General features: G+C 50.9%; 1 protein-coding gene across 3 annotated transcripts in view; it reads right to left on the minus strand.

Moving 5' to 3' along the window:
• LOC136828427 (ubiquitin carboxyl-terminal hydrolase 48-like) overlaps positions 1-16835 on the minus strand; it is a 487389-nt gene that overhangs the window by 451507 nt on the left and 19047 nt on the right. For all 3 annotated transcript variants that reach the window (XM_067086475.1, XM_067086474.1, XM_067086476.1), the window contains exon 2: positions 12182-12520. In XM_067086475.1, the coding sequence (XP_066942576.1) occupies positions 12182-12520 (339 nt within the window). The remainder of the gene's footprint in view (positions 1-12181; positions 12521-16835) is intronic.

Here is a 16835-nt window from a genome sequence, read left to right on the forward strand (position 1 = left end):
GGCCGGGCCCCTGCGGCGGAACTTCCTGGAGAGGGCTGGGCCTCTTGACTGCACTAGGGGACCTGGGAGGAGCGCGTCTGAAATGTATCTTCTTGATCGGATCCCCACGCTGAGCAACCAGGTATAGGGCTGGTTGTCCTTTTCTTGAAGAGTTTAGTAACCCTAGGGCAGGAATTATCCGAAGAACGCCTCTTTAAGGGCCGAGAGGTCTGATCCCACTTGCGATGACGAGGAGGGGGGGGATCCGAAGAGCTGGAATATGAAGAGACTGAAGATGAACTGCTGCTACTCTCACCTGAAGAGCTTAACCTTAGGTAGTGCCGCTTCGACTGCGACCGCCTTGATGAAGTTTCTGGGGACACCATCCTACGATGTCGGCGATGGCGAGAAGATCGACGCGTCGATGGATCACTTTCACGTCTCCCTGAAGCTTTTCGACGCTTCGAAGGTGAGTCAAGCTTACTACTTCCGCCACCAGGACTAAGGCTTTCCTGTGCCTTAGAGGACGAGCCTGCTCGTGGGCAATAATTTCTGACCTTTTCGCCAGCGCCGGACTGTCTTCTAGCCTCAGAAGGTGAGCGGGACAGTTGCCTTTGCTCAAAAGACTCAGAAAAACGAGCAGACTCGCCTGAAACGCGATCGCGAACAACCACATTGTTATCACCAACACCAACACGACGTCATCACCGGCGCTAACGCCGGACTACGGTGCGAGCACACTAAACTTAAGACCGACTCCATGAAACCGTTCATTTGCGCTTCCATTTGATTTCTGAAAAGAACGAATTCTGATTTATCAGCCTCGAGGCTGGGCTTGGCTTTAGGAAAACATACTGGGAAGCTGGTGAAGAAGAGGGGGGATATGAGAGGGGGAAAGAGCAGCGGTAGAGGAGGGGTAGGAGAGGAGGAAGGAACAGCCGGTAGAGGAGGTGACGCCAATGCCACCGCCGAAGAAGATGATAACCTAGCTTCCTTACGGCAAAGGCTTTCCTATCCCTATCCCTAACCAGCTTAATCTGATGGGAACTGTATGTTTGCCAAAACTCCTGACTCCATTCCATACATTCACTGCATGTGTTCTCCTGGGAACACTCTTGACCCCTACATGCTGTACACAAAGAATGGCGATCGTATTTAAGTTTAACTAGTTTGGCGGAGCACAAATTCCCTAGCAAAAACTCTGGATCCCGAGAAGCTTGAATCCGACATAGCTATGAAATCCCAGAGCTAGGCTAGCTAGATAAATAAACAGGCAATTGAGTACTTCACCAAGGAGAGACGCCACAACCAAGTGCAAGCAGACAAAGGAACCCAAACAGTTTGAGGCAGACGGACGCCAGAGATGCGTTCCAAATCGCCGAGAATGAAACTGACCTGGGTTTATGGGTATGTCTCCTGCCACGCTACCCCCACCGGCATCCGGGGGTTGGGTCTCCGCCAATTGTATCAGCATTCCAAACAAAGTTTGAAAATTTATATCTCGGACGTGTCGATTTTAAAGAGATAAAAGCTTTTACAGTGTTTTGGTAAGTCATTATAATGAAACTCATCGGAGTCCTCTCTACCCAACTCGCATCCCCCAGCAGCAACTGAAAGGGTTTGAGGGAAGAGGAGAGGAGAAAAAGCACTCTTACCTGTCCTGCTAGAAGAACCAGCAGGAGAGGCTGACTGCAGGCGATCATCAACCAGAAGTGATGACAGCAGCAAGGAGGAAGGAGCGTGCTAACGCCATAGCGAAGCGCTAACATGAAGAGAGAGAAAGTTCACTTGAGCCGAGTCTCCTGAAGAAAGGAGAACCTCGACAGCATTTGGTTTGCTGAACCAAGAGAGCCAAGCCGATCACGTAGATGTGATCTGGGGCTGGGCACACAAGCCGAACTACACAAGTCGAGCCAATCATGTAAACGTGATCATGGGCTGGGTGAGCAAGCCAAGCAGAGAGAGCCGAGTGAGCCAAGCTAGTCTCAAAACGCAACCAGGGGCTGGACAAGCGGGCCAAGCTGATCCGAACCAATCATGTAAACACGAATGGTGGCTGGCCGAGCAAGCAGGGCTGAGCTGAACCAACCCAGGAAAGCTCGGCCATGAATTAGCACTGTCAAGACATGCTTAATCTCCTCCGAGGCCAAAGCCCCTTGAGAAGAAGGTTTAAAGGGGATTCTTCTCTGCTAACCCAAGTACTCAAACCCAAGGGTCCGAGACAGGAGTTTTAGAATTGATCAAGCACTCAAAATGAGGCAGGCAGGCAGTGTTGAAACATTCGAATGTTCTGACACCTTCTCTTGTCCTGTGCCTAAACCAGACTGGAGTAGCAACTCCCTAGTACTGGTTTGGGGAGTGCCTGAGATTCTGCAGAATCCCGGACACTCAACAACTCGCTAATCAAGCACTGGCAATCCTAAGGAATTGAGCAGTGGCTGGGCGCTTGATATTCCAAGGAGTCTGAGCACTTGGCGAGACTCCCGAATCTTGTAAGAACAATCATCAGAAGTAAGCTCCTCTCGGCTTCTGAAGAAAACCGAGGAGGGACAGGCACAAAATCAGTCTAGGATGCATACTTCTAAGAACTGGAATTGAGGGCGCGGCCTTGAAAGTTGCGCACTCGAGGCCAGCGAGACACGAGACCCCAATGGGGAATGCGAATCGGTTCCCCACCCCAAGGGCTAGGAAAAGTCAAACAGGAGAACGCACTGCCTCTACGAAGAGAGGCAGTCCTCAGATGTCCTGCAGGACCTCTGAAGGGAACCTCCTCCTTGCCTCTCAAGGTGTTTGAACCCTCGGGACCAAGACACCTGGCTAGAAACCTGACTGAGTACTGTTTCAGAACTGACTGAGCACTCAAAACTCAGTACTGGCAGGAAGAACTGAGACACTTGGATGTCTTGGTCCTTTCTTTCGCCTGTGCCTGAACCAAGACAGTGAGAGGTCTCTCCAACATCAGTTCAGGATGCATGAGTACTTGAAGATTCTCAAAAACTCGGTGTGACTCGACAAAGTCGAGCATCCAACACACCACACTAGAACCAGAACTCCTAGAATGGTGACGGGAGCGCAACCAAAGTCTTGTTACCTGCAACTCCCAAAACGCAAGACCCTGCGGTAAGCGATTTGGTCCCTACGCCCGAAGGCTGGGAAGATTTGACGAGAGATCCCACTGCCTCCCTGTGAAGGGAGGCAGCCCCTTAGAAGCCCCATGGCAGGACTTCTTAGGGGAGGGAGGGGCAGCCTTCCTCTTCTTCACCTACTGTTCTGAACACTGTTTTGGAACGAGCCTCAGAAGAAGAAGGGGAGAAGGCAGCAGAATATGAAGTCAAAGATCAAGCTGAAGATGACTACATCTCATAAGACTTCTTCCTCGATCTCTTCTACAGGATGGTGGTCAGGAAACAGGAACTGCCGGGCCAGCCAAATCAGAAAGCGTAATAGCCCAGGTGACAGGAACACCAGAAGAAGCAACAGGAGTGATCACGGCAGCTGAGGTAGGAGGCACGACAGGGGCTTCAGGAACGTCAGCAGTGGCGACAGGGGCAACCAGGCAGCTGGGGCAGGAGATACAGCAGGAGCTGCCCAGTGACTGGTGGCCAGGGTAACAGGAGCAATCAAGACAGGAGACAAAGCAGTAGACGGGACCAAAGTTACTTGAAAACTGTAAACACCGACGTGGACCTACATCATCACCACCAAGGTACCGTGGTTGTTCCCAAAGTAACCACTGTATGAGTGTCACAGGAAAACTGCTGCACCTACAATGCTCACTGTCAACCTGAAAAAAAAAAGCTTAGATGATTAGTAGAGGGAGACTCCTCTCGCTCCGAGGGGAACTGCCCTACGAAGCAAGAGGAGTCCCCTGAGATGTCCCAACACCAACCCCCCCTTCAATCTTGAGCGAGCAAAGAGGGCAAGGTAGAGACAGCAAGAAGGGAAAGCTTACCAGAAGAGAGAATTGAGGACAAAGGGGCGGCTACCAAGGGCCGTCAGAAGCGAAAACTTTCCGACAAAGCCAGGCAACCTTCCTCCAAAGTTTCCTCTTGGCAAACTCGTCCACAGCAAGGCAGCGAAGAGCGAGAAGAGGGCGTGAGGTCCAATAAAAGGGGAGCGAGCTTGTTACGACCCTGGCTGCCGACCCCAAGACACACACGCTGGGGGATGATGGCCTATGCAAGTCTATAAAAAATCGTGGGTTTGTATATTAACAAATATCAAACACAAAATATATACACAAAAGATAAAAAAAATCACACCAGGATAAAAGAGCTTAATGACAGTCAGGGAAAGAGCTCCAAAAATCACAATTTTTTAAAGTAAATTGTATTTTTCCTACCTATACAAACCTTAGGTCCTTTACATTAGGGGTTACCTTCAGGCGTAGGCTGGAAAAGGCCGTTGAACTTCAAACAAGGTGGATAGGCAGTTAACTACCATCCGGGAGGCAGGAGTACTGCCTGCCCGGATGTAAACATTCCAATTTGCCTTTCGGCCCAGGTATCAGACTGAGGGGTGGCATGAGGTGGGAAGAAAATGTAAAGGACCTCGGGTTTGTATAGTTAGGAAAAATACAATTTACTTTAAAAAACTGTGATTTGTTCCGACAAAATATACAAAGCCTCGGTCCTTTACATTAGGAGACTTACTGGTTGGAGGGAGGAATCTGAGTGAGTCTCTATGAACTGACTGGAGTTCACCACCTTGTCTTCCCTTCCTGGTCGTAAGAGCGAGGAAGGGAAAAACTGCCTCTGACAAAATGATCGGGTTGTAAGAAACACAGGATAAGTTGTCAGACTTCTGGGTCCCTTTGCATGAAAGAGGAAACGTCAGTTCATGCAAAGTAGGCTTGGAAGAACTTGGAGTTAGATGACATAAAGTCAATCACAAGCATTGGGTTTGTCTTATAGTCATGGTCTCCCTCCCCTCCTTGCAAGAGGAAGGAGTGGGGTTGCTTCTATCAACCTGAACGGAAAATAAAACGGGAGCTCCCGTTGGGTGCTTACCTGCATTGACCGCCAGATCCAGCATGTAACGGCATGTCCGCTCCCTGCCCGTGGGAAGAGAGCCAGGATGGGGAGAAAGAAGAGAGGCCAGTCACTCTACATTCATGCTCCCAATCACAACTGTACATCTTAGGCGAGATGCAACCTGTCCTGTTAGAGGAGCCAGGTAAGCTACACAACTTGTTGAGCAGCCACCACAGCACCCAAGGAAAAAGTGTCCAAGGACTTGTGGACATCATCCCAGAGGTAGAAGGAGGTGAAGGTAATCTGTTGGGACCACACACCCGCCTTCAGCACCTACAATACCGACATGTTCTTCCGGAATGCTAGGGACGGACCAATGCTGTGGACTTCATGAGCTCTCGGACGAAACGTACCGGTGTCGTCTTCTCCTGCAGCAAAATACACTCTCCTTATTGTCTCATGAAGCCAGAAGGAGATGGTGTTCTTGGACACTTCTTTCTTGGTCGAGCCAGTACTAACGAAGAGTCGTCGACACTCAGACTGGAGACGTCGAGTCCTCTTCAGATAGCCCCTGCAGCACTCTAGCAGGACACAGTAGCATCTCGTCTGGTTCATTACCTAACAAAGTCCTCTAGGGAGGGGATCGTGGAGGACTCGAACCACGCGTCAGGGACCGAAGGATCCTGAGTCTTCGCTACGAAATCCAGGACGAAATCGAGTGTAACTGATCCTCATCCCCTCGAATGTTTAACATCGAAGGAAAGTCAGTGTAGTTTGCCAACTCTCTTCGCTGATGCCAGGGCCAGCAGGAAGACAGTCTTGAGGGTCAGATCCCTGTCTGAAAACTCTGGTAAAGGCTCATACAGTGCACGAGTCAGGCTCCTTAGAACGAGAGTCACATCCCACGCAGGGGGCCTGAGACCCCTGGGTGGGCAGGACCTTTTCAAGCTTCTCATTAGTAGAGAGATCTTGAAGGAAGACGAGATGTCTACTCCTTTCAGCCGTAAGACTAGGCCGAGTGCGGCGCGGTAGCCTTTCACAGCTGAAAGGGAGAGAAGCTTTTCTCGGCGAAGGAAGATGAGGAAGTCCGCGACCTGCTGAATAGTAGCTCCGACCGGTGAGATACCCCTTCGACGATACCAACCACAGAAAACGGACCACTTTCCCTGGTATACCGCTGTGGAGGATCGTCTGAGGTATCCTGCCATCTCTGTACCTGCGCGACGCGAAAAGCCTCTCGCTCGCAAGAGATGGTGGATAACCTCCAGCCGTGAAGACACAGGGACTGCACTGCCTGGTGGTACCACTCTACGTGGGTTGACACAGCAGGTTGTGCCAGTGGGGGATCTCTCTCGGTGTCTCGGAGAGGAGAGCTAGCCGGTCCGGATACCAAACGGTCTGTGCCACCAGAATCATCCTGAGATTCGGAGTGATCATCACTCGGTGAATCAGACAGAACGGAGGAAAGGCGTACACACGTCGAGGTTGTCCCATGGGTGTTGGAACATGTCCTCCGCAGTGGTCCATGGGTCCAGCACGACCGAACAGAAGACCTGGAGTTTTCTGTTGTGCCGGGTGGCAAACAGGTCGATGGCTGGACGCCCCCACAGGTCGAATAGCCTTTCCGTCACTTCCAAGTGAAGGGACCATGCAGTTCCTATCACTTGATTCTGGCAGCTGAGCTTGTCTGCCACGACATTCCTCTTGCCTGGAATGCACCTGGCTGACAGCTCTACCGAGTGAGCCAGCACCCACTCGTGCACTTGCATTGTCAACTGGTGGAGCGGGAGGGATACTACGGCCTCCTGCTTGTTGACGTATGCCACTACCGTGATACTGTCGCTCATCAGTACTACGGAGTGTTCCATCACTCGATCCTGGAACTCTTGGAGAGCCAGGAAGGCTGCCTTGAGTTCCAGGATGTTGATGTGAAGGCACTTGTTGTCTCAGTGCCACACTCCCGAAGTCAGCAACTCCTCCAGGTGTGCGCCCCATCCCTCGGTCGATGCATCTGAGAACAGCAGCATGCAGGGATACTCCTATCAAGAGGTTCCTGTCGTCCATCCACCAGCGAAGGTCCTCCCTCACCTCCTCGGAAAGAGGAATGAGGAAGGACTGGGGGTCTCAGGACTGGGACCAAAACTCCTTTAGTCTCCACTGTAGAGACCGCAGGTGAAGACACCCATGAGGTACTAGCTTCTCCAGCGACGACAGGTGACCGATGACGACTTGTCATTGCCAAGTTGGCTGCTCCTGTCATGACAGGAACAGCTGTGCTGCCTGCCTGAACCTGCTGATACAAGAGTCTGAGGGAAAGACTTTCGCTGCCACCAAGTCTATCAGCATGCCCAGGTACTTTATCCTCTGCTTGGGGATGAGATCTGACTTCTCGAGGTTCACCACGATCCCAAGATAGCGGCAAAACTCGAGAAGCCAATCCCTGTCCTGTAGCAACTGCGAGCAGGAGCTCGCCAGGACCAGCCAGTCATTGAGATACCTCAGTAGACTTATCCCATGCGAGTGGGCCCAAGCCAACATGAGAGAGAAGACTCTCGTGAACACTTGGGGACCTGTTGAGAGCCCGAAGCAAAGTGCCCTGAATTGGAAGACCGTCTCCCCAAGGACAAAGCGGAGGTACTTGCGAGAGGACGGATGAATGGGTATTTGGAAATATGCATCCTTCAAGTCCACCGTAAGCATGAAGTCGTTCTCCCTGATGGAAGCAAGCACAGATTGCGCTGTTTCCATCGTGAACCAAGTCTGGTGAACGAAACGGTTCAAGGGAGAGAGGTCTATGACCGGTCTCCATTCCCCTGAGGCTTTCTCTACGAGAAAGATATGGCTGTAAAAGACTGGAGACTGGTCCGACACAACTTCCACAGCACCCTTGCTCAGCATGGCTTGCACTTCTTGCTGTAGTGCGGTGTCCTTTGGAGATCCTTGGACGTACGTACGGAGATGGACCGGAGTGTAGGTGAGGGGAGGCTGAGGCTCGAAGGTTAGTAGATATCCCTCCTGAAGGACATCCACTATCCAGGTCTCGGTTCCGTGCCGCTGCCATATTGCCCAATGGCTCGACAGGCAACCCCCCACCTTCAGCAGCTTTTTGGGGGGGAACGCCGCCCCTAGTGTTTCCCCTTCTTCTTCTTCCCCTTGCCCCCTTTACTGGATTGGAAAGTGGGCTGAAAGGGGCGGGAAGGACCACCCTTTCTAGAGGAAGAAGAATGCTGGGTGTTTCCACGGGACCCCTTCGAAGACTGGGACTTCTTAGGGGCCAAGGAAGTGACAGCCTGGCAGCACTGGGATGCGAAGACCCAGAGGTCTTGGCCACTGCCTGGTGGACAAGCTGGTCGCTGTCATCGGCCAGCGCTTGTCTACCATGGCGTCCACCAACTCCCTAGGGAAGAGAGAGGCGGAACCCAGCAACGGTCCATTCCTTAGGGTCATTGCCGACTCGGGTCCTACAAACCTGGAGAAGCGAGAGAGAACGGCGTCTCTCTGCTTCAGGACCAGGCACAGGACCAGGTTTGCCGTCTGGTGGACGAGGTAGGAGATGGCCCTACCTCCAGACTGGCACAGTCTCCCAAAGGCAGAGTCCTCCCCAGGCACGATAGCACCCAAGGAAGCAGCTACCTTCGATACTGTGAAGGACCACAGATTGAGCCAGGAGACTGCCTGGAAGGCCGCCATGTTGGGGCTTCCAGGGTTGCGGCTTCTTGCTGAGAGGGAGATGCTCTCTGCAGTAAGCTGCTACAACGTAAGACCTGGATCCAGACATGTCAGGTCCGGGTCAACCTGTTTAGGCAGCAATGCCCTCTCCACTGGAGTGTAGAAGCACTTCTGGCGAGGCAGAGGGGGGGAAAGAAGCTTATCCGAGCGGTTCGATCTAAGTGAATTGTCTTGCCCAGACGCAAGACTATTCACTTGGTCGAGGACCCCTTCGGCAAGCGTGGACCAAGGCACCCCTACCGAAGCCTTGGGTTCCTTCTTGGGTCCCCAAAAGGATTCGAGGTGTGACGGACGATCCACAGTTGAGGTCGTGGCCCCTTCCCCAAGGTCATTGTGCTGACGAATCAACACAATAACCTCTGCAAACGCCCTCTGTATCTCGGGGGTGTCCGCATCCTGGGGAAGAGGACCCTCAAGTCCTTCCAGAGTGCGGTCCTCCTGATCTACTCTTCCTGCAGGAGGGAGAACCTCAGCAGACCCCATGATCCCTCCTGCACCACGTGGGCGTAAGACCTGGTCGAGCCAAGGACCGAGCCAGGTACATACGCCTCAGAGGTAGAACTCTGGAGAGAAAACTTGCCAGAATTCTTCCTGTCCGACTCATGCCTCTTGGAAGGAGCCCAAGAGGTAGAGGGGACAGGCGAGGAGGATTGGGTGCTCCCACTGGCCTTGCTGGCAGAACCAACAGGGGCAGCGGGCCGGGAGCGGTCACCAACCCGCAGTGGTGACGGCAGCCCGGTTCAAGGAGAGTGCTTTTGCCTAGGCGAAGCAGTCTCCCGAGGAGAGTGGAGTGGCTCGCACGAGCCGAGCCGCGCGCTCGCCTCCCCAGAGCCAGGCTGGCCGCGTGAACGTGGCCGGGGACTGGGAGGAGTTGAGCGTGCGGCTGGCTGGCACGAGCCCGCGCTGTCCTCTAGACGCGCCCCAGTCTTCTTCGAGGCAGTAGCCTCTCGGGAAGACTGAGCAGGGGACCTCTTCTCTGCTTCTCCAGGCGTTCGGACCTGAGGATCCAAACACTTTCCTGGGAACCTGGCTTGGCACTCACAGGGGTACCAGCAGGAAGATTCGGGGCACCTGCATGCCTGGACTCTTTCTCTCGCCCCAAGCCCGGGTCTGTACTGCGAGAAGTTTCTCCCGTATCAGCCTGGGGTACCTGGGTCTCCTTGGAAACCTGGGTACTCAGAGCAACTCGCGCACGAGTGTCCGACGTGGACGCGCTGGCCTTAGAAGCAGGTTTCTTAGGCACAGCAGGGGGAGTGCGGACCGTGGTCTGCACGCCCTTGGCTCCCGATGCGACTGACCCAGGGGCCAGAGCAGCGGTTCCCTGATCCGTGGATCGAGAAGAGTCAGCGAGAGATCCCTCTGCCTTTCCTGTGGAAGGGGGTAGTCCCTTACAAGTCTCGGTGCGAGATTTCTTGTGGGGGGGGGGAGAGGCAGACTTCTTCTTCTTTGGCCGGGAAGCCTCGGAAGGAGAAGAGGAAGAAGGGGTAGCAGACGAAGACGATGATGATGACGAAGACGAACACGACGACACCTTTCTTGATCTCTTCTTTGACTTCCTCTTCGCCATCTTCCTCAGGATGGTAGTTAAGTCCCCAAACCATGTAGGAGCAACCAACGAAGCAGGAGCAGCCGGGGGGGCCACAGCAGCAGGCGCAACCCGGGCAGTGTATGCAGTGCTCGGGCCAGCAGTTACCGGGGCGGGAACATCCACACGGCAGCCAGGAACCTACGGAGGCAGAGCCGGGAATGAAGGCACGGGTGGCACACGAGTAGCCAGGCTGGGCCGAGCCAGGGTCGAAGGTATGGGGAGCGAGTCAAACGATACGCCGGGCTGAGAGACAGGGAAGCGAGGAGCCGGAATCATAGTCATCACTGAGCCAGGGTCAGCAACAGGGGCAGAAACAGTCACATACGGCACTGTTGACGTAACCATGTAGGAAGGGCCCGGTCGTGAGAGCGGGGCCGGGAACCCAGGAGGCAGCGGTACTGGATGGTGAACGTCAGGGGCAGCCGAAACCTGGGAGTCCAGGCAAGAAGCCACCGACACGGGTAGCTTGGAAAATCCCGACATGGTAACAGACGTGGTGGTGATCGTGGTTGCCACGTGTGTTGTCACTGGAGTGCCAGACAGATGAGATACTAGGCCCTCCAGTGACGGAACGCCAGGTAGACCCAGGTGTAGCCAAGCCGAGGTTAGATCTGATGCCTGGCTATCCATCCTGAAACCTGAGGAAAAAGTTGGGTTAGGCTGGGAAGTCTCTACTCGTTCTGGGGGAAAACCCCCCCCCCCACGAGAAGAGACCCCTGAGAGGATGTCCTGATCAACTGTCTGCCCACGCCCTTCCACACCCGATGAAACGAATGAGGAAGGGGGTGGGGAGTCCTCACCCAAGGGAGAGGGAGGAAGCAGGGGAAGTTCGCAGGGAGGGAGAAACGAACCCGACACATTAGCCACCACTGGGGTCGTCGGGGGCGTGTTACCCTCGGACGATTCCTTGGCTAGCGTCTCCTCCCTTCGAACCTCTTCCATTGCTCTGGAGACCAGGAACAACACTCGCTGCAAGGAGCGTCGCGCGAACACACACGCCCCCTGCAAGATGGGCAGAGGGCATGTGAGTTATGTCGACGCTAGACCTAAAGGTATTACATTTCTTGCCTCCTAGCCCGGGACACACATGCTGGGGATAGGAGGGTTTAGAAGGTTTATCAACATTCATACTAGAAAGAAAACAAGGAATTTTCCCACCAAAAGGTTGAAAAAATGCAGTCAGGCAGAGAGTGAAGAAACAACGTCCACATTCCACAAAGGCTGACAGCAATTTGGGTTGTTAACATCCGGGCAGGCGGTACTTCCACCTCCCGGACGGTAGTTAACTGCCTAACCACCTTGTGTGAAGTTCAACGGCTGTTTCCAGCCTACGCCTGAAATTAATCCCTAATGTAAAGGACCAAGGGTTTGTATATTGTGTCGGAACAAACACGTCTGCAATGCATGATGGCCGAAAGCAAACTGGAACATTTACATCTGGGCAGGCAGGTATTCCCACCTACCAGATGGTAGTTACTACCTAACCACCTTGTCTAAAAATTTAACAGCCGTTTCCAGCTTCGCTTTAAGTAATTCCTAATGTAAAGGACCGATGGTTTGTATATCATGTAGGAACAAAACATAACATAAACAAACGAATCAGTCAAAAGGCAGGCACAGAGGGAAGAGCGGCACATCTCTCTCCCTTGGCAGCCAAAAGCAAGCGGCACATCTCTCTCCCTTGGCAGCCAAAAGCAAAGAGAATGCATACTGACTGGGTGGGTGGGACTCCCACCCACAGCCAGTAGTTAACTACATACTTAACCTCCTTGTTTAAAGTTAAACAGCCAGGCTCCAGCTGAGCCAAAGTATATTCCTATGTAAAGACCGATGGTTTATATATTGTGTGGGAACAAAGGTAAATTTACACTAAAAAAACCTGGTGAAATAATCATGAGTAATAAAAGCTTACGGGCAAGGAAGAACTTTCGGAACTTTGTCCAACCCATAGACCTTGAGCAAATTTTCTCTAGTGACTTCCTCTATGGTAAACTGTTTTGAAGGGGAGCTTGACTTGATATCAGACTTTTGCATGTCTTCAGAATAAGAACAAGCCTCATTAGTGCTACTTTCCTGTTCATCTTGTTTCTCTGCAGTTGACGACAATGAAGTATCAGATGGTAAAGGTACTGATGCTGCAGATCCAACATCACTGGCAGCTGGCAGAACGGAATTCTGGGGCAAGCTTAAAACCCACTTCCATTTATCACTCTGATAACCAGCCTTTATGTAAGACAAGTCGTTGCTGATCCTGTTAAGAGAGCAATATATAGTGCAATTTGAGTGCCATGAAAATAAAAGCAAATCTAAACTAAAATGTTACTGCTTAACATTATATGTCAAAATAGATGCAATATGGTTTCTCAACTTATGGTAACACTCAACTGTTCGATGTGGACAGGCATAAAACTGAAAAAGAAGCTTTATAATTTCCTAAAATAGAATATGAAGATGACTACATGGCTGGAGCTAAAAATACATCTTCAAATGAATGCACTATACTCAGGTCAAGTTTACCTGTGGTACAAATGCATATCCTAAACAACCCTTATCTTGCAAGTGTTACAGTGTAGCTATCCCAAACAGATTTGCCTATAAAAAAAGACAAGAAAAAATTGGATACAGTCCGACCTCTTTAAACCATCCACCATAAGACCAGGAAACTGCTGGACCACAGAACATCCCAGACGACAGAAATCACCCCTAACAAAATGCCATTTTTAAAATAAAATAAAGTTTTATATATACTTACCAAGTAACTACAAAGCTATTACGTTTCATTTATCGGCAGCTTAAATTTGAAAATTTGTGGTAACGTTCCAATATTTTGGTGTGGGTAACTCGCCCCACCCATTTTCGGGGAAGGATAGGTACAACACTACTAACGAGCCCAATTTGTTTATGCCCTATGCCCATGAGAGGGGAGAAGGGAGGGATATGATCATGTAGTTACTTGGTAAGTATATATAACATCACAATTTTTGAAAGTAAATTGTATTTTTCCTAACTATACAAACATGATATTTTAATAATAAAATAAGGTTTGTTCATACTTACCTGGCAGATATATATATAGCTGTATTTCTCCGAAATCCGACAGAATTTCAAAACTCATGGCACACGCAGTGTGGCCAGGTGGTTAGTACTCATTCCCGCCGCTGGGAGGCGGGAATCGGGAACCATTCCCATTTTCTATTCAGATTTTCTAGTGCCACTGTCTCAAGAGGGGAGGCGGGAGGGCACTAAAAGTATATATATCTGCCAGGTAAGTATGAACAAACCTTATTTTATTATTAAAATATCATTTTGTTCATGACACTTACCTGCCAGATATATATATAAGCTGAATCCCACCATTGGAGGTGGGAAGAGACAGAATAGGATTTAGGGAACAAATAAATGTAGGCGAATGACGCCTTGGTTCCTTACCTGTTAGCATAGCTGACTTCGAGGTTATCTGTCACCCAAGCCTGCTTCTGCTTATCCAGAGTCTCCAGCAAGGTAGGGACCTATAAAGCTGGAGAGATCCAGATGACCTGTCCAAGGGGGCGTGACCACAATAGGACTAGATCATGTGACTATACAGAGAGGGAGAAGGAGCAACGACCAACCACCTGACCGCCCTATCTAAGGTAATAAACCTAGCATAGGCTAAAAAATTGGGACGTCCACCTCAATGGCCACCCAACAACCAAAAATAAACAACAACAAGATTAAAAAATACCACCTAACCCCTAAAGGATAGGATGAGTATTGCCTTCTTCTCCCAACATTGTGTCTGCGGAAACGTACGGTCCCAGCGAAGAGCAGTCTTCAAATGTCGTCTTCACATCCAGTAAGTAATGTGAAAGCGAACACTGAATTACTTCTCCAGAAGGTGGCACCAAGAATATCATTCAGAGACATATTCTTTTGGAAAGCCACCGAAGTCGCGATAGCTCTAACTTCATGAGCTTTTACTTTCAGAAGTCTCATGTCACCTTCTAGGCAGGAGGAATGAGCCTCTCGAATAGTACTTCTTAAAAAGAATGCTAAGGCATTCTTGGACATGGGAAGATCAGGTCTCTTCACAAACACCACAGATTGTCCGATGAGCCTCTAGTTTCCTTGGTCTTGGCTAAGTAGAACTTGAGAGCCCTGACAGGACACAAGACTCTTTCTGACTCTTGCCCAAGTAACTCCGTCAAACCTTTGATTTCAAAAGATTTGGGCCAAGGGTTTGAAGGATTTTCATTCTTGGCTAAGAACAAAGGATTTAGGAGCATACAGCATTAGGACCCCTAAAGCCAATATGTTTGCTAATTGCTTGCACTTCACTAATCCTCTTAGCTGTCGCCAGAGCCGTTAGGAAGACAGCTTTCCTCAGTCACGTTCTTGAGGGGAAGCCGAAGACAGAGGTTCAAAAGTACTAGACATAAGAAACTTCAGGACAACATCCAGATTCCAAGAAGGTGTCCTGAGTTGAGGAATTTTGACAGTCTCAAAAGGATCTCAGTAGATCGTGAAGATCCTTGTTGTCCATTATTCAGGCCTCTGTGCCTAAAAACTGCCGATAACATACTTCTATAACCCTTAATAGTCGAGACTGCCAGTTTATTCTTATGCCTAAGATAAAAAGGAAGTCAGCTATTTGTGGTACAGAGGTCGTGGTCGAGGAAACTCCTTTACTCCTGCACCATCTCCTAAAAACAGACCACTTGTACTGGTAGACCGCATTCCGAAGAAGGTCTCCTGGCATTGGCGATGGCCTTTGCCACAGCTCTCGAAAAGCCTCTTGCTCTGGCCAACTTTGAGATAGTCTGAATGCAGTCAGACTCAGAGCGGAGAGGTTTTGGTGGAACCTTTCGAAATGCGGCTGCTTGAGAAGGTCCACCCTCAATGGAAGCGTTCTTGGAAAGTCCACTAGGAAGGACAGGGTCTCTGGGAACCAATCCGCTGCTGGCCAGAAGGGGGCTATTAAAGTCATCCTTGCTCCTTCTGACGTTGCAAACTTCCTGATCACTTCTCCCAGGATCTTGAAGGGAGGAAAGCGTAAAGGTCGAGGCCTTTCCAGTCCCAGAGGAGGGCGTCTATGGCTAACGCTCCTGGGTCTAGGACAGGAGAGCAATAAAGGGGAGTCTTGCCGTCCTGGACGTGGCAAAGAGGTCCACTAGAGGACGTCCCCATATTCTCCACAACTCTAAACATACCTCCTTGTGAAGAGTCCACTTCGGTCGGTAGCAGCTGATTTTGCCGACTGAGAAGGTCTGCTCGGATATTCTCCACTCCCGCAATGAACCTCGTGAGAATAGTGACCCTTCGAGCATGAGTCCAGAGCAGGATCTCCTCGCTAGGATGAACAGGGAACGAGATCGAGTACCCCCTGTTTTTTGAGGTATGCTAGAGCTGTGGTATTGTCCGAATTGACTTGGACAATTCTGCCTGCAACTTGGGCTCCTCAAGAATTGAAGAGCCAGAAAGATAGCACCCAATTCCTTGAGATTTATGTGCCAGGACACCTGTTCCCCTCTCCAGGTGCCTGACACTTCCTCCCCTCCTAGTGTTGCTCCCCATCCTTCCCTGGACGCGTCGGAAAACAACACTAGGTCGGGGCTCTGAAGACGAAGAGAAACCCCTTCTGCAAGCTTTAAGGGGTCGAACCACCACTTCAGATGATCCTTGACAAAAGGAGATATCGTCAAAATCTCTTCCAGATTCTCCTTTTCCCTCCAGTTCTCCGCCAAGAAAAACTGGAGTGGTCTGAGATGGAGCCTCCCCAGGGAAACAAACTTCTCCAGCGAGGAAATGGTCCCCAGCAAACTCATCCATTCCCTCACCGAGCATGTTTCTTTCCCTAGAAAGGACGAAACTTTTCTTAAGCAAAGCAGTTGCCGTTCTCTGGATGGAAAAGCTCGAAAAGCCACTGAATCCATCTGAATCCCCAGATAGACGATGGACTGAGTCGGGATCAGATGGGACTTTTCTTGGTTCACAAGAAGTCCCAGGGACTTCGTCAAATTCAATTCAAAGTCAGGTCCTCCAGACACTTCTCCCTGAGAAGAGGCTCGAATGAGCCAATCGTCTAGGTAGAATGACACCCTTAACACCCGCCAGGTGAAGCCACCTCGCCACGCGTTTTCATGATCACCGTGAAGATCATGGGAGCTGTGCACAAACCAAAGCAAAGAGCTCTGAACTGGAAGACTCGTCCCCCAGCACAAACCTCAGGTACTTCCTTGATTGAGGATGAATGGGAACATGGAAGTATGCATCCTGTAAGTCCAGAGAGACCATCCAGTCCCCTGGTCTTAAAGCCCCTAGAACAGACTGGGACGTTTCCATCTTGAATCTTTCCTTCACCAATAAAGCGATTCAAGTCTGCTGACATCTAAGACCGGTCTCCACTCTCCCGACTGTTTCGGGACTAAGAAAAGCCTGTTGTAGAACCCCGGAGAATCCAACTCCAGAACTTGTTCCACAGCTCTTTTCTCTAACATCTGCTCCAGGAGGTCCAAAAGAATCTGTTGCTTCTCTCGGTGGTAAGAGGCGACAGATCCCTGGGCGTGACGTGCAAAGGGGTGGAAACA

The sequence above is a fragment of the Macrobrachium rosenbergii genome, chromosome 42, assembly GCF_040412425.1.
Source record: "Macrobrachium rosenbergii isolate ZJJX-2024 chromosome 42, ASM4041242v1, whole genome shotgun sequence".
Lineage (NCBI taxonomy): Eukaryota > Metazoa > Arthropoda > Malacostraca > Decapoda > Palaemonidae > Macrobrachium > Macrobrachium rosenbergii.